Raw genomic sequence first — 18,369 nt, 5'->3', positions numbered from 1 at the left:
TCACCTTCTGTACCGCCTCAGTTCCCTGCATCAGTGAGTAAGAAGGCAGAGGAACTGTAATAGAACAGATTTTCAAATTCAGCCACTTGAATAGTTAGCTGTAACAGTAAAAGTGCAGGGGAATTGGGAAAAAAAAACTGAACTAAAAAAACCCAAAAAACCAAAACCAACCAATCAAAAAAAAAAAAAAAAAAAACCAAAAAAACCTAAATAATAATAATAATAAAAATCTGAAATTGCTCTCACTCATTACGAGGGTGAGAAAGGATTAAAAGCCGTGCAAATATACCAAAACCTTCCATAGATACTGTAGTTTCCTCGAGAACTGTCGTATTATCCTTGGTAAAAACTACCCGGAGAAGTGGGATATTTGTTTACCGTGAAAGCAAAACTCAACAAATTTGCTCATTCAACCTTGAAGTCTTACTCTCCATGACAAAGTGTGATCTTGTGACACACTGATGTAAGGTGTTTTTTTTTTCCTGCCCTAAGCTATAAATTACAACTCCCCAGCACACCAAAATCTTGGACATGCAAAAAAAGACCCACTACAGTATTGTAATGCTACGATATAACAGGAACTGATTTCTCACTTCACATTTTGATAAGGGTTTCAGTTTTCTCCCTCCTTCTCCCTCATACCCTGCCAGTATTTTATGGAAATTAAAAAAGGCTTTGAAATGCTCCCCTCTATGCTGAAGCATCGCCTATAATATTATTTCACCTGAAGGCATTTTTTGACGCCCTTTTTTTTTTCTTTTTAGTATGTAACTTTGTAATCTGCTGTGAAAGAGTCATGTTGCTGACTCACCCTGGCAGCCAGCTAGTAGTTCTCACTAGCTGTCAGAGGTATGAAGCCTAAGGTCTCTAATATAAATAAGTAGTAGCAAGGACATAATAAGAAAATTACCATTACTTGGAACAAATAGGTTATAAATAGATTCGGCTTTTTAACAACCAGAAAAGAGAATTAGTAAAAAATCTGGAACAGAGGTATAATAAATAAATACTGGGACATAGAGTGATAAGGAAAAAAGTCTTTTTTGAAAAGTCCTTTTTACCAGTGATAGGGTAAAATACCAACTGTAATGAACTGGGTGCTGCAATAATTACCTTGTAAAAGAGAAAGAAGCAAAAATGAAGATAGTCATACCTGCCTATCACCCCTTTTGGAGAATGCTTGACTGTTTGATTTCCTTGTGGCTGTGCAGCAGATCACTTGCTTTAAGAAGCTTCTAATGCATCTTACCTTACCTTTGTACTCCAGTTCCTTTTCTAGCAAATATTTACTATGAAGGTGTCTTTGGAGATCATCTATCAAGATAATTACAACTGTTTTCAAAGACTTGATGAGAATTTATTGTATTTTGAGTCATTTCAGGCTGAAACTGCAAAATATTCCCTTAGAGTTAGATGCCTTTTCCTTCCTCTTTTTATTCACTCAACTTACTATGCAAAGTGGGGTTTTTCACACGTGACCTCTTTCACATACTGTTGGTGATTGTATTTCGGGTGATTTTATTTACCGCTAGCCTTTCTGAAGAGCAGCCTTAGGATATCCCCAGAAATTCAATTCCTATTTATCCCATATACAAAAGGAGTAGGTCATCATGTAGTATGGTAAGTGCCTCTCTCTTCTTCTCTGCTTCAGAGTATGCGAAGCCTGTCCCAAATAAAACTTGAATTACAGCAAGAACAAAATTTCATGTGTTGTTTGGTCAAAAACTGCAAATACCCAAAAGTCTACAAAGGATAAATAAAAGCATACTTTATTCATATTGGGAACTCCTGGAAAAGTGCAAGTTAATCTCCAAAACTCAGTAATGTTATGTTTCTTTGTCTAAATGGTACTGTTCACCCATTTGGCCTATCTATGTATATCCCTGTCAGATGGAATAGTTTGACATCATTGCAAAAGAAACAGGGGATTTTAAGAGAAGGTTAAAAAAGTTCAATAAATTCTGAGAAATGCTCTTATCCCAGTGAAGGGATTGGTTCTGACAAGCCACAGAATCAGGCTCAGTATTTTCTACCTATCCTATACTTCGTTTACAGATCTCCAGGTTCATTACTCATGATCAATATTTTACAGCTTGGTAATGGCACAAAAGGCACAAAATAAACAGTTTAGATTTTCTCCTGATGAATGCAGTGATAAATCACTTCCTGTCCATCAGAGGCAAAAAAAGTAGGACAGCCATTTGTCACACAGAAGGCTTGAAGCAAATGTGCCAACATTGCTTGAGCTTTACTAGTATTGTCCATAAACTTCTACTTATTATGACTACAGCAAAGATTAAGATCATCTCTGATTCCATTGAACTGTGGGAAATTTCAAATTGATAATGAAGTTAAAAAAAACCTAACAAAACCATATCTTTAGCTTGGGGATGACACTGTAACAGCTTTATTCCCTGTATTTTTGATAGATAATTTAGTTACTGCTTGGGTGAAATGTCACTATCCTTTTGTGAAAGGAAAAATATAACTGAAACTTTTTTTTCAGTGTACTACCTCTTTATTTAATTTAAAGATTCAGAAATATCTTTCCGCAATAGGCTATATATAGAAGCACTAGATATAAAATAACTCATACAGATACATGAACACTTCTTACAATTCCAGAAATAAGTTTTACTCTTAGCAAACTTCAGGAAGCTTACTGTTTTCACTGATGTCAAAGAAATTCCATATACATATGTAAAGACATGATATAAAACTTCCATCTGAAAAATATGTTGAAGTATTAATTTTCTCTAATTCTATATAAATCGGTATAATTTTTTTTTTAGACTGAATAAAGGACTTCACTTGCTCTATTATTCTGTATTGTACTCAAGCAGAACCAGTACAGAAGTATAGAATTCTGAAAATGATTGAAGTTTGAATTGTAGCCTGTAGGTTTTAAGTCAGTACAACTTGTTGAGCTTTCAAATAACACAGATGGCTGAGGAACAAAAAACTGGCATTTCTATTAATCTAAAAAAAAAAAATTTAAAGGCTACAGAAACAATTCTAAAAAGAAGGATGTATTTTATAGTTGATCTATGATTTCAATTATTTTTAATTTACTGCTGTGATCTGAATACCTTAGTTTGAGATCTTTTGTCTGTAATCAGTATTTGAAATGCTTTTCTCTCCATCATGTGTCTGCTTTTGCATAATATAAGACATCTGTAGTCTACCTGATAGCAGAACATTTTGAAATGAAAAATAATTTAAAAAATCCTCACCACATGAAGCACATATCTTGTTGGTGCTTATTTATACCTTTCCATTTGTTATATGAACTTTGCTAACACAAACTGTACTGGAAATGGTAAAGGATAGCTACTCTAATATATACCCAAGTCTCTGTCATTGTTGTTGCATTTAAAGAAAAACATTTAGTAATGCTAATTTTCTCTATCAGAGGATGAAGATACGGACTGTATATGTATAGAACTTGATACCTATTTCTACCTTCTTTTCAGTATCTCTTTAACCACGTGACCTTGTTCAAATTTTTAGCATTAAGTAAATATTGCATGGAGCTCAGAAATATATGCTAACAAAAATCTGCTTTATATTAGTAGAATATGGCTGAACTATCACTGAAGTGTCACTCTAATTGCCACCTATTGATAATTCTTTGTAATTTTTGCATGAATGTCAAGTTTAATTTAAATGGAGCTTGTAATTGGTAAAAGTCAATCACTTAAGCACATCTCCTACTGAGATTATATTACTTTTTCATCACTTAGTGTACAAGCATTAATCAACTTGAGTTCTCTGTGTGAGCTTAACATCACTTTGGTGTTGTTATGGTAGCTAATTTGGATAAATTACTAAAGGAATCTGCCCCCCAGCCTGATCTGGGTTAAACACTAGGAAAACATTCAGTGCTGCTTTCCTGATTTTTATTTTTCCCCTACAGGAAGGAGGTGTAGTCATTCTCTTTAAGATCTGTCGCCAGGATTGTTTCAGATGTCTTTATCCCCAGACCCTGAGAACCTTGGCATCAATTTGCTGCGTGGAGGAAGGGATGCACCAGCTGGAAAAGGTAGGCACTTCAGTATTCTTTACTAACTGTGTCATAAAACAGACAAGTCCTGTCTTTAATCTCCTTTAGGAACTGATAATATGGTGATGTTTGATGCTGCTGATGCTCCATGCTATGCTCACCTCTTCTGTGCTGAAAACCTCTTTGGCCTTTACAAAATTAGCCCCAGCAGCAGCATTATTCTATTACCCTTGCACAAATAAGGTTCCTAAGTGGGGATAATTTTTGTAAAACTGGTAAACATCTTGGTGGCTACGTCAAAAAAGCTAGAGAAATTATAATTTATGGACTCTCTGGATTGTTTGTTTAGAAACTCCACTATTTCAAATAATCCTTAAAAGAGAGACAGTTTTATACCTCTTTGAATCCATTCCTGATGCTCTGGCAGGGCAGCTGCTTGTGGTACTGCAGCAACTTGTGAGAGTTATAATTGCGCACAAAGAAGTGTGACAGATAGAATTTTTAGCCAAACAAAAAATGGGTCTGTTAATCAGCAGCAGGTCCCATGAAAGCCAATTTTAACTGGGATGGCCAACATCAAAACATTATCCAGATAAAATTATATCAATTGTTTAGGCTCCATTACTTTTTCACTCTCACTACATACTGCTATGTTTTGGAAAATGAACACTTCTGGTCACTAAATCATGATCTCATCCTTTGTATTTCATAAAACAGTCATCTTCCACAGCTGAATAATGGCCTCTTCAAGTTAATGATAAATGATTTCACTGCCACTTTACATTGACGCATCTTGTAATTTACTGCCCCGAATTCAAGCAAACTGTGACAGAACATCTGAAGCAAAAAGCAAGTCTCTGAGCTTACAGTAAATGAAGATGACTTAAATTTTTTTTGACATAATGCTGTTTCAGACTGACACCAGAATCAGTCTAAAAGGATCTTTCATGATGTCCACTATAATAGGGGAATTAATAGAGTTAGAAATGAAAAAGATTGATTTAACTCACCCAGTCCAATTCCTGGCAGTGTCAACATGTGTTTAATGTGGCCCATATCAAAGCTGATGAAACAGGAGTCCTAGAAAAAGTGATAACTTTCAAGATCTGCTTTAATGTTGGTCACAAGTCAAATTTATCAGGGTAAGCTTTACCACAAGCAGGATTGGAGTAGGGTTTAAAGGATTTTTAACTGAAATCCCCACCTTCAAGGACCTTAAATTCTTAAATCACCTCTTGTCAAAACTTAAGTCTGCAACATGAGGGGCTGGACATTATTCCTACTCACCTGACTGAACAGACAGGTTTATGAAAGGAGTACTTGGTTATCACACTGTCAACTTCTTTGCTCAAAATTGTGTTACTGGAGATCCGTATGTTATGTGGGTCCAGTACCTGCCTGGGTTCCTGTTGGGAGAGAGTGTGCGGTTTCACAGTCAAAAGAAACAGTGGCATTTTCTCTGCAAGGGGGTTAATGTGCCTCCAAGTGCTAATGGAGGTTAAACAACATAGGCCATGTAATCTGTAAATAATCTATCAGAAGGTGATAGCCCAGAAGGTTTGCCACTTCAGAGAGCTGAGGAATGATAGAAAGCAAGAAGGTTTTACTACTTTTTGTACTCTCTTTTTATCCTTCTTGTACATTTATTTAGATGCAACGAGGTATTCTGACACGGGGAATCAATGGAAAGTGCATGGCTGAGATGAACAGTATTTTGCTGGGAACAATACCCCAGTTTTTTATATCATCTTACTTGGAGAAGAGAGGTTTATTTCTTCTAAAATTTGAAGTACTCTCTCAAAGAACAAAAAGGAGTGCTAATAGTATTAGTATTAGCAGTTAAAAGTATCATCATTACAAAAGTTACCATAGGACTTTTAATCTGTCAGGAAGAGTGGTTTTTCTTATCCAGCTGAATACTGTGTGCTAGTGAAGCATTTAATTTGCTCTAATGTGAATATCATTATGCCACCTAGTGCATTAAAACATCAGTGCAATTTGAACTTGATTTTTAATGACAGATGCTCCCTACAAAAAAAAAAAAAAAAAAAAAAAAAAAAAAAAAAAAAAAAAAAAAAAAAAAAAAAAAAAAAAAAAAAAAAAAAAAAAAAAAAAAAAAAAAAAAAAAAAAAAAAAAAAAAAAAAAAAGGCTTGGCCTCCAAAAATTCAGATTAGGCAAATCAAGACAAAAAACCCCACCAAAACCAAACAAGCCTTTCCCCCTCTATTTTTCAATTAGGTTTTACAGCCATTAAAGTGCTTTGGAAGACCACTTAAAAGAAAGCGGCAAAAGCTGTAATTTTTAAGGAAACATTTTTCTGAGAGGTGAACTAAAACAGGGTAGTATATTTTCTGCAGTAATTGCAGTGCCTAATTCCTAAAGATATCAGGAATATATTTTATTTATCCAATGCTCTTTGATCTTGACAATTCAGAGGCAAGAACATGTGTTAATGTAGGCAGTTATTTAGAAAACGAGCAAGGAAGTCCATAGTTAAGAGGAGGTAATCCAAGTAGAGAATATCTTGACTTTTTAACATCTATCTTTAAGCTATCTGAGTATTTAGCTTTCTTTATATTTATATTTCTTTATACTTAGTGCAAGTTTAATGTGAATGATACTATGCTGGGTTTACACCATTTGTCTTGATTAAGTTTTTGATTTATGATATGGAAATACTGCTCACATATACAAATAAAGGAAAGTAACAAGATGTAGAAAATTGCCCATTATAAATAAAAATATTTCCTTCCATTGAAAAAAACCCACTTGCTCTTCCCTTTCACATATATTTAAATAAATCACACTTAAAAAAACCATTACTTTTTTATTATCTTGATAAACAAGCTGATCTTTGCTATAATTGCAGTGACAAGGTAGTTGTTGCAATGACTATTTTTTTTTCCTCAGTTAGGTGAATCTAATTGGCTGTGTGTATAATAAAGCAGAATCTGTCGGTTAAAATGCCAGTTTAGAGTAGTTGTTATTTCACTTGCAAGTACTTTACTGAATTTTAAAAAAGTACTGTTACTGTTGTACGTTGAGCTATAGAGCTCCAGGAACTCAACAGTAACAAATTAGTCAGGCAATTTAAGTAGAAAAATAGTGAAGAAATAGCTCATTTCGTGACTGAGGGCTGTGTAAATAAATGTTCTGTGTAAGCTGTGCTTGACAAGTGGTAATTTTGGTGCTTCAAGCTGCTTGCAGATGTCTGGTTGTTTGGTACACTTTATTTTGTAATCTCCTGTGACAGCAGCAGGTTTGAGATCATTGTTTGGTCTCAGCTGTCTGACCAGTCCCACTTCAGAGAGGAGCAGAGAGACCCTGGAAAAGCAATCAGAACACATCATTCCTGTAGTTTCCTGTCCTTGTACCCAAGAGAACCTTGTCATCCGTGTCTTGTGGCTTTTGAGCATGCAAAGTTTTTAGGGCAAAGCTCACTCCATCAGAAAAGATGGGTATTCATGATTTAGGCATTCCACAGTTTATGAAGAGACAATATGTAATACAGGTAGTTGGCAATACAGAAAATACGTAAAATGTCCTTTCAGAAGAACTGAAAGGAGTTTGTGGGAGGTGAGCACAACTGAAACTGAGGAACAATTTTAATGCTGCACACGCAGGCACATGTCGGTGTATCCTGCCCCGAGATTTAGGACACAAATACAATGATGTATTGGGAGATTGGTTCTGAAGACAGATATTTGTTGAGGATTCTGGAGGGAATAATATCGGAACCTTTATGAGTGTGCTTTGAAAACGTAATTCACCTCAAGGGTTACCATGTAGGAAGGACTGTTCGAGTCACAAAGTTGGGATAAATTATCCTATTTTGTGAAACTTAAGGTTCAAGAAAATAATACTGTGATCTTGATAAGGTATATCCTGCAAATTATGTTAGGAATAACTCTACTTTAAATACCGTTGTCATTGTCAAGACAGACATAAAATCTAACAGATACTGTTTTCAACATGAAGCAACCTTGTCTGGAAATGGGATTTGTGTTTGACTACAATCTTTAGTGTTTAACATACATCTTTAGCACATTTGTTTGCCTACAGCAATTCTTCAGCCTTTTCCCTTCCTGCATTTGGTGACATACAGCCTCATTAAAGTGGCAGTTTCACTGCTTCAGGTCTCTCCATACAAAAGTTGTCGTCAGTGGTGCTGCTAAAAGACATGGATTTCTACTTTTTCCCCTGACCTGAAGCTCATTTGTGTGATTTTTTTCACTGAGGCTTCTGCTAGAATGAAATTCCTGCTTCAATAAAAGAACTGTAGAACTAGTTCAGAAATAAATAGCAAAGAGTGTATTTACCACAGTTTTTACTGTGCCTGTGAAATGATATTACATTAAAAATATTCAGCTCAGCTGAGACCTAGATCATGGCTCAACTGCTACAAAAACATAATGATTATACAAATAGTCATTCAAGCAGCTGCCTAAATATTAACAGTGTGCAGTGTATGTTTACTTACACTACTTCAAGTACTCCAGAAAGTAAGACACCTGGAATCAACTCATTAAAAGGAGATAATGCAGAGACACCAGTGACAATAGCTGTTACTTTCACTAGTAAACCCCTCTTTTTAACAAATGACACAGCTTTTATCAATGTGCTTTAAGCGAAATTGCCTAGGAATAGATTATAAATTGCTTTGAATGCTTCATTTAAAGCACATTATATCAGATTACCTCCAGGAAAAGAATCTGAAAAAGAGTGAAGCAAGTACAAAGTATACAAATTTTGTGGCTGGGAAACTATGAATTTCATAAAGACCTCTTAAACACGAGTGACCTAAAAATTAATTATTCACTGTGAACCCAGTTTGATTCTCAAAACAACCATGATCTCATACACAATCATAATTTCTGCATGATAGGAGTGTAGTCTGTCAATGCTACCACTGGAAAAAAACAAGCTTTTGAGGGGAATTAAGTAAAATTTTTATTATGGAACCTGCAACCACAACTTTTTCATAGCTTTTGAGCGAGTGTGTGTTGATTACCTGATTCAGCTCTAACCGCTTTGAGCTTTCAGTTTCAAACATTGGCTTCAGTCAAAAGCACGGAATAACTTTGTTTCAGATGAAGAAATCTCAGCTTTTAAAACCACTAAAGTTCACATAACTGTAGGGTGAGACAGAAGTGATAATTAGGTGTTAGGAAGAAATTGTTCACTGTGAGGGTGGTGAGACACTGCAACAGGTTGCCCAGAGAAGCCGTGGATGCCCCATCCCTGGAAGTGTTTAAGGCCAGGCTGGATGTGGGTTTGAGCATCGTTCTTGAGTGGAAGATTCCCAGCTGGTGGCAGAGGGGGTTGTAACTAGATGATCTTTAAGATCTCTTCCAAACCAAATTATTCTATGATTCTGTGAATTATGCAGAGGGCTCTGATGATGAGAGTTTAAGTGGTATGAGGGTACAGTCACCACTTCAAAGGCTGAACACAAAAGTTAGCTGGTGACCACCAGATTTCATTGTCACAGCATGTGAATGCTCTATAATTGTGAATGTTTTAATTTTCATAGTACCTGGTATATGATGGAAAAAACTTTGTACCATACAAGAGACTGAAATTTTTCCTGATCTGAGTGAACTATACAGTTGTCCTCGTATTTTATTACTCTAAATACAAAATTCTGGGGGAAGAAAAACATTAATAATAGACTTCTAGAAAAGGTATTTGAGATTATCTATAATTAGGAAGGAGAAACTCACAGGCTGCCAGATTTAAAAGCATATAGGTTGTTTCCTTTTTTCAAGAAGTTCAATACTAGTCTACAGCTTTCTGAGAAGAGTAAAAAGTTGATTGTTATTACAGCAAAGAGTGGCTTATTCACAGGACTTCCAGCAATGAAAAAATCTCAGAAAACACAGAGCTCTGCCTCAGCCTGTTAGCGTTTCTCACTCCTCAGAGAAGAGTTTTGTGTTAAAGTTTCTTTTTTTCCTATATGAAAAATTCTTATGGCAAATTTTGTTAGTTTCAGGGATTAGATGGAATTATAAGATGATAAAAATTGCGTAGTTATTTTATTCCAAAAAGAGTTGAATTCGAGAACTCAAATGACTCAGAATTTTTTAAAAGAAAAATATTTTATAAACTCCCAATTTTTCAAAATTTAGTTTTAATTCATGTAGAGTCAAATTTCATGTTGTTCTGTTTCCTGGCTAATACAGGACAGGGTTGGGCAATTGCAGAACAATACAGGGCTCTTAGAAATCACTAGAAGGTGTAAAGTTGTTAAGGAGCCAGGAAACATGCAGTGTTAAAACCTTTTCTGAGTTTTTCCTGTGTCATGTTGGCAAACACATTCTCGATGGTGTTTTATGAAGGGGAATATCTTTCACCTTTCCTAGAGTAGTTCTGGTTTACAGGAAAAACATGTGAAGCTCCATGGTTGGGAAGAGACCAGAAACTTACTTTCTATGTGCTTAAAACCGCAGAGCACTGGCTTGTGTGCTAAAAGCATGTAAAATGATTTAGGTGCATAGGGACCAAGTGATGCATTCCTCTTACAGCCCTTTGCCTGGGGAGTCATCTCCTCTTCTGGTTTGCATAATGCACTTCTTTGCATCCTAGAACATTCTTTTGGATCATTTTCCATGGCTGTTCGTAGCCAGTCTTTGAAATTGTGATTTTGAAGTTACGAACAGTAAGCAAGAATGGTTAAAAAGAGTTCTGAATTTTGAGAGAGAAGGATAACCTTTTAAAGACTAATTCTGGCAACTTTTGACATGTGATGCAGAGCACACTGTAACTTGGTGGCACTGATAGCTGGAGCTGGGAACTGTGTCTCACTGCTGTCACTGGGTAATCGTGTAAGTCACATGAGAATGAAGAGCTAAAGTGAGAAAGAAACATAAGTCAACCTTAAGGAATAGTGCAGGGAACAACATTCTTAAAGCTGCTTTTCATATAGCCCTTTTGATAACCAGGCATATCTATTTCAGTAGCTGAGTTTGTAGCACAATTAGATAATGTAAAGTTCTAGGCTTGCAGCTCTTTAATTTACTGGACACTTCTTCTCAGTAAGGCTGTTTAATTAATTGGCAGTGAAAAATGTGCTGGGTTTGGCAAATTACATTTCTGTCAGAGCCCCTGCAAGATTCATTAAATCATATCTCAGAGTGCAGCAACTGCCCTTCCTCAGCTGCTGGCTTTGTATATATTAGGTGGTGTTTCAGGTTTTACCTCCTGATTGCATAGCTATGTACACATAATTAGTAAATGCAGTCTCTTTCAGCACAATCCCAGGCAAGAGTAGCAAGACTTCTTAGGTCATTGCAGAATCTGACATCTTAGATGCAACAGGCTGCAGTTCTAAGGCAAAGTGCTTTGAAGTCAAGGAAGTGACATAATTCTGAATACTGAAAAACAGTGTGAAAACAGGTTTAAAGAAAAACAAACACCGCCCTCACCTCTCCCCTCAAAAACCTCATGACAACAGCAACGAAAGGAAAAAACCTCTAAACCCAACAGGTAGCGGAACTCTTCAGTGTCATTTGGTCTACTGAAAACCTTCTACCAGTACAAATCAGCCTAAAATTTGTTTGGTTTGTGGTGGTACCTACTTTATCATGGAAAGAGGAAAGAAAGTATTTTTTTTTTTTTTTTAATGCTCTATTCAGGAGACATAGAATTGAATAAAGACAGACATGTTAGTGCAGGATTATGGTACAGTCCCAGTTCTCTGTAGGAAAAAAGTATGCACTAACTGCTTTGGCTGAGGTCATGGCCATTATTTCAATTCTGTTAAAATGACTAATGAAATTACAGTGATTGTGTTGTTGTAACCCTGATGGTCCAAAGAGATATGTATCAGCTGCTCTGATAAAAGATATTACGTCTCCTTACAAACCTTGCTTCACTTAAATCATATTATAGATTTTAGAAGAGGGAGAAAGGAGCCAGCAAGCATAGCACTAAAGATAAACATTTTGATAAGGAGGACAATGTAAGACCTGGTTAAGGAGTTGGTGAATATGTGACTTTGGCTTTGGAGAAGAAAGATTTCTATTATTTATCAGTAGATCCTCACTTAGATATCTGGCCTTACCCAAATTCTGCAAACATATACCTGTGCACTCAGCCTTAAGCATGTGAGTAATTTAATTTAAAAAACAAGAGAACTGACACATGTTAAAAATGTCAACAGACATGCACATCTGTTGATCTGTTCATGTCTGAGGTTTCCCACTGCAATAAGTTTCACAAAGTAAATATTCGATTGCTGACTACTGAACACATAGTGCTGTGGCACAAGGCAAAACTTTCAGAGTCAAATCAAATAGGACCTTTTTAATCAACCTCGTCTACCTTTTCAATAGGGTGAAACAGGCAGTCTAGGAATTGACAAACAACTCTATCTGTGCACTGATAACAGCAGTGCTGTCTTCCAACCCAACAATGAACACTTTAAGTCTTTTGCCTTTAGTGTGAGTCCTTCCATGTCACTCACAAATTTAGTCTTTGTGTTGTTTGCCCTGTGCTTAAGTGGCATATTGCTTAAACATGGAACTGTGATAATGTGTCCACATGCAAAAATTTCAAAACAGCCAAACTGGCTCTGTTTTATTTTTGTTTTGTTTGGTTGGGTTTTTTTACCTTTTTTAATGTTTCAGCCAGACCTAATCAGAAGAAGGCATTGCAGTGGCATTCTGGGATGATCAATGATGTGCTGTGAGTAAATCTTGCTACTGCTCTGTTGTACTTTTTTCATGTCTCCAGAACAGCGTACAGCAAATTGAGAGCTGATAGGATTTGGTGTACCTTGGCACTTAGTTTCCACACCAGATGTAGACACTGAAGGAGGAGGAACCTCTCCTCATCTATCCCTCAGCTCTATCTTGTTATACACCTCATTTTTTTAAAATTGTGATGCAGGAGAGACTCTACAACCTTTTTTTCCTTCTTGTTTTGAAAAGATACATTTCATTGAAATAGATTTTGAAAGCTGAAAAGGAAAGTCCTCACACTATGCCAGGTTACTGAGGTGTACACTTCAATGTGCAAGATCAAACTGGAGCAATGCCTACACGTTGCCATTCCTTCCAACTTCATTTTGAAAATTTGAGCTGATGCCAGGTTACCGCTCTGCACTTGTTTGGCTCCCATGTAATTTACACATGGTTTTTGCAGTCAGTTATGTTAGTATTTTATGCTATCTATTGATTTTATATTTCGCTAAGTATTTTATTTAAAGCGCTCCAAATAGCTTGAGATTTATGTTTCAAAAGTCAAGATGTTAAGAGAATTTTATAAATGAAAAATAATTTGGAAATCACCAGATGATGATTTTTCTATAACGACTTAAAATATAGCCTAAAGTGATGACAAAGATCAGGGCAGCAAATGATCCGTGAATGACGTCTGAAGGAACAGAAGCCAACACATCAAATGACAGGTGGGTTTTCCCTACCTAATAATAATAATAATAATCTATCAAGCAAATTTAATTTTAAGATGAAAGAAGCAGCTTACTCAGCTCCTAAACTGAAGGCAGAGATTAATGAGAATCAATTGAAGCATTTAAAAAGAGTGCAAGGGGAGAGCTATTTTGGACCTCAAATATTCCTCTTGTCCCTAATAGAAGCAGAAAACTGGAAAGAGATGGCCTTACAGAAAGACCTAACAGATGAGCTAACACCACAGCTTTCATAATCCTTTTCTCCTCACTCAGTAGGAAGCTGTTGCATCTCATATCTGCATTTGTATCCATATGTAAACACATGTACTGAATGTGCTTACGTTGCTCTTATTAAATAGCTTAGCTGTAGCCACGATAAATTGTGAGGAGAAACAGGGGTGAAAATGCTTGTAAAAGGAGATAAACACATTAGATAGTTCCCCTCTACAAAATTTCTGCTAAATACATTATGCTAGTCTAACCAATTCATCCTGCAGCAGACTTTATGAACTCATTATTTTTAATGATTTTTCTGGCTGATTAGAAAAGGTCCAAAGAGTTTACTGCTCAGAGCTTCCCTTTCTTGTCTGGTTGATCCTTGAGTTTGCCTAAAACCCCACTGGTTTCTAAGACCTCTGCAAGTAGAAAAGCTACCTGCAGTGATCTGGTAACATAACAGGGATTTAAACACCTTTGAAACTTGAGAATTCAGTGGTAACATTATTTTCCCTTCTAAGGCTTCTGTCAAGTTTATTTTCTGCAGAAAATTGGTTTTCCCCACAAGAGCATCCATATTCTGAGTTAACTTCACATCTTGACCATTTCCTTGGGCTTGCTTTTTGACAGCAGATCAAACTAGCAAAGTGCATAAACCTTGACTTATGCTCAACTCAGACCTTGGCTTTTTTCCAAAACCAGTTTTGTAATTCTTGTACTCCTATGGTTGTTTACTACCCTTCCTCCAGTTCCACATGGGGCTAACGAGCCCCTTGCATCACAGCACTTCCCAATGTTCACTCTTGCTTAGGCAGTGAGGCTTGAAGTCCTGCTGAGACACAATTCGGTACAGGTGTGAGCTGGGAATCTTTTTAGCTGCAGACAATGGCAAGGAACCTTTGCAAACTGGGGCCCCCCAGGACTTCCAAAATGCAAAAGGTCTGCATAGTGTCACTCAGAAGGAAAGCCACAAATTTGTATTTCGCAAATTTTAATTATATAGATATTCATTTGCTTGTGCTTTTTGTTTGATTTCACACAATGTTTGCTGAAATTATGATAAAAATACATGGTTCAAACCCTCTTTTCTCTTTCCTTCTCTCCAGTACCTATCACTTCAACAAAGTGAGAAAACTGCTTACAAAACAGGGGAAAAGGCACATGCAGGAAATTTTTTTTTTATGATACCAGCTTACCAGCTTTGACTAGTTCTACCACTGGCCCCTATTAAACTTTCTACCAGTAGATTTGTTTGATTTAAACGAGTGCTTAGCAGTTTAGCTTTACCCCTCAAACAAATTATAGAAACAAAAAACACTCAGGGTTTTCCTGTTGGTAATATTCTGATTCTGCTGAAAGGGCCAAAAAATAGCTCTTACTGGAGCTGGGTGTTTTCCCAGAGCCAGTTGTAAAAAAGAAGCAAAGGAAATCAAAGCCAGTGTAATCTACTTGACTAATTAGATGAAACTCAGTATCCTTTCCTTGTGATATACGTTTTAAATCAGGGCTGGAATTACTCAGGTAAAGTATCCTGCATGTGCTTCTAACAAATCCAAGGAAGTTAATTGTTTAAATTTTTTCTTGGTTCAGGTTTGTAATGAGCTAGGAGCTACCATGTGGCTTAGCTGAAATTCACACATAATATACATGAGATTCCTTGTCTTTCTTAAAAAAAAAGAAGGTTAAATAATAATTAATGGCAGATGATGGAGAAACATGCTTGTGTGTCATTATAAGGGGTTTTTTTGCTTAGGCTTCTTTGCAGGAAACCACTTAGGTCTGACACTCTGCCTGATTTATACTAAAACTTTCATGTTTCATAAAGAATCTTTGAAAACACTTAAAGAGCTGTTCGAAAAACAATCTCATCCGGTAAAGATAATTATCCTGTTAGCTAAACATCTAACAGCACTGCTTGTGTATTTACCTTACCTATACCTTACTTCTCTTGCTTATCATTAAGTTCCCAGACAGTAGCTCTTTCACTGACTGTTCCTTCCCTTGCCAGTACTGTCTAGATCTTTTCCTTTTCAGAGGGCTTTCAGTTTGTTCCTTTGAGGTCCATGGGAATAGGTGAGCAAGCTTTTGCATGGATCAGAGCACAATGATGCACAAAATCAGTCTCAGTTTTCAGGTATACTCTGCTGTATGTCATAGAGTGGGAGGCTTCCCCCTCTGGCTTGTGTTTGGGTAGCTAGGGCTGATATAAACCTCAGCTGGACACTTGAGCTGGGGTTTAGTGTTATTTTTTAATTGGGAAGTAATCTGGAGTCCTTAAAATTATCTCTTAGACCTTGAACATAGCTGATTTATTTAATGCTGCTACCTTTTAGACTTCAAAAGCTTGATCTGACCAGTATCTTCAGCAGAGACCCACAGGTTGAATTAAGAAGACAGAGGTCTTTCCAGTTTTTATACGGGCTCATCTTTGTCACTTTGCTCTCACAAAGAAGGCGTGTGAAAGGTTTCACAATAACTTGAATTAATCAAAGTCAAGTCCTGCCTGATCAGCTTAATGGCCTTCTATGACGGAGTGACTCCCCTAGTGAACAAGGGAAGACTCACTGATATCATTTATCTGGAGTTCTGTAAGGTCTTTGACACCATCTTCTAGTACTGAGAATCCTATCGTAGTGGATGTGTGTGCACCTACTTATACTGTGTATATAACTGCCATATGATCTTATTTTGACGTCACCAAGTACTGGATTTGTATTTGAAGTCAACTGTTAGTTTCAATCACAAGAAAATAATGATATAATTTTACAATACTAAACAAAATTAGCAAAGCTCCAATATTTGTCTTTTTTTCATACTTGTTTTATAGTAACCAGTTTTAGAGATGTTACAGGCCTTGTTTCTTAAGAAAGTTCATCGTGACTTGATATTTCTCGTGCAGATTCAGTTATCCACCATTTATACCTTAAAATATGGACAAGTATTAACAATGTTTTGCAGTTTTTTAATGCTCTGTTTAGCTGCAGTAATGACATCATAGAATTTGATGGCATATTTAATAGAAAAGGTCAACCTCTTCAGCGACAGATATTATAGATCCCCCTTTGAGTTTCAACAAGGCTTCATGGGATGTACATAAGAGTAGACTGTGACCTCCTTTCCAAATCCAATTTTCTGAAGTATTCATGCTATTACAGACTGATTTTTGTGAGCCAGCTAAGCCCACTTTTAAACAAACAGGAAGACATTAGGACTCTGGCGGAGACACAAAAATGTGGCATGAAGACAGAACAGAAGGAAAGAAAAACTCATTTACACCACCAGACTTTGGATTAGGCGTGAACTGTTTGTTGGACAATGAATTGGCTGGATTGTCACAACCAGAGAGTATTTATCAACTCCCCAGTGTGTGGACAGAGATCAGTGATGAGTCGTATACCCTAGGAGTCCATATTTGGACCAGTCCTGTTTATTATCTTCCTCAGTAACACGGACAGTGGGATCAAATGTATTCTCAGCAAATTTCAGATGACACAAAGCTGAATGGTGCAGCTGGCGTGAGGGATGGGATGCCATCCAGAGGGACCTGGACAAGCTTGAGAAGTGGGCCCATGCAAACATCCTGAGATCCAACAAAGTCAAGTGCAAAGTTACACACCTTGGCCAGGGCAATCTCCTGGTATCCAAACAGGCTGGGACATGAGAGTGGCCCTGCAGAGAAGAACTTGGGAGTATTGGTGGATAAAAACCTGGACATTCACTGGCACTGTGTGCTTGCAGAGCAGAAAACCATCATATCCTGGGCTGTATCAAAAGAAGTGTGCCAAACGGGTCAAGTGACGTGATTCTCCCACTCTACTCTCATGATACCCCACCTGGAGCACTAAATCCAGTTTTAGAGTCCTCAGGATGGAAAAGACATGAACCTGCTTGAGTGGGCCCAGAGGAGGCCATGAAGATGATCAGAAGGCTGGAGCATCTGCCCTGTGAGGACAGGCTGAGAGATTTGGTGTTGTTCAGTCTGGTGAAGAGAAGGCTCCAGTGAGACCTTATTGCAACCTTGCATTAACAGTTTGAGAAGTTTATAAGAAAAATGTGGACAGATGTTCTACTTGACCCTGCAGTGATGGGACAGGGATAATGAGCTTAAACTGAAAGAGAGGGGATCCAGATTAGATGTAACGAAGAAATGTTTTACGGCAAGGGTGGTAAAACGTGGGCACAGGTTGCCCAGGGAGGAGGTACATGTCACATGCCTGGAAACATTGAAGGCTAGGTCAGATGAGGCTCTGAGCAACCTGCTGTAGTTGAAAATGTTCCAGGTCTTTGCTCCCACCTTTGGGCTAGATGACCTTTAAAAGGTCCTTTCCAACCAAATCATTCTACTATTCTACAATTCTAACTTTTTCTGTAATCTTGCTGAAGAAGAAGGCAACTTCTTGTGCTAACTGGACTCTATAAAGGCAAGGTAGCTACTGCCAAAAGACAGAGCTCATCATATAGCCTACTTGGTAACTCAGCAGCTATAAACAGTGACATCTTTGTAGAACAGAAACTGTCTTACTAGTTCTGTTAGTCCCTACACTGTTCTTCTTAGTTACAACCAAGTGGTCAATATACCAGATAAAGGCACTCCCTCTGTCCTTTCATCCTTACATCCTTTCCCCGCACCTATATAAGCATCTGTATTTTTAAGGAAATATGCGTCTTTTGTGCATATCTTGAATTTTTAAAGAAGCCCCTTTCTGAGAAGAGTTTATGTTTGTGACAACTTGATCT

The 18,369-nt window shown here is 37.0% G+C and overlaps 1 protein-coding gene across 4 annotated transcripts in view; it reads left to right on the top strand.

The window, feature by feature from the left end:
• Positions 1-18,369, top strand: part of INSC (INSC spindle orientation adaptor protein) — a 137,576-nt gene that overhangs the window by 82,982 nt on the left and 36,225 nt on the right. For all 4 annotated transcript variants that reach the window (XM_027889883.1, XM_027889884.1, XM_027889885.1 and 1 more), the window contains one exon: positions 3,917-4,042. In XM_027889883.1, coding sequence (XP_027745684.1) covers positions 3,917-4,042 — 126 coding nt within the window. The remainder of the gene's footprint in view (positions 1-3,916; positions 4,043-18,369) is intronic.

The sequence above is a fragment of the Empidonax traillii genome, unplaced genomic scaffold (assembly GCF_003031625.1).
Source record: "Empidonax traillii isolate 1590-97213 ecotype Southwest subspecies unplaced genomic scaffold, ASM303162v1 scaffold274:size1118153, whole genome shotgun sequence".
NCBI lineage: Eukaryota > Metazoa > Chordata > Aves > Passeriformes > Tyrannidae > Empidonax > Empidonax traillii.
This window is presented reverse-complemented; position numbering and strand designations above follow the sequence as displayed.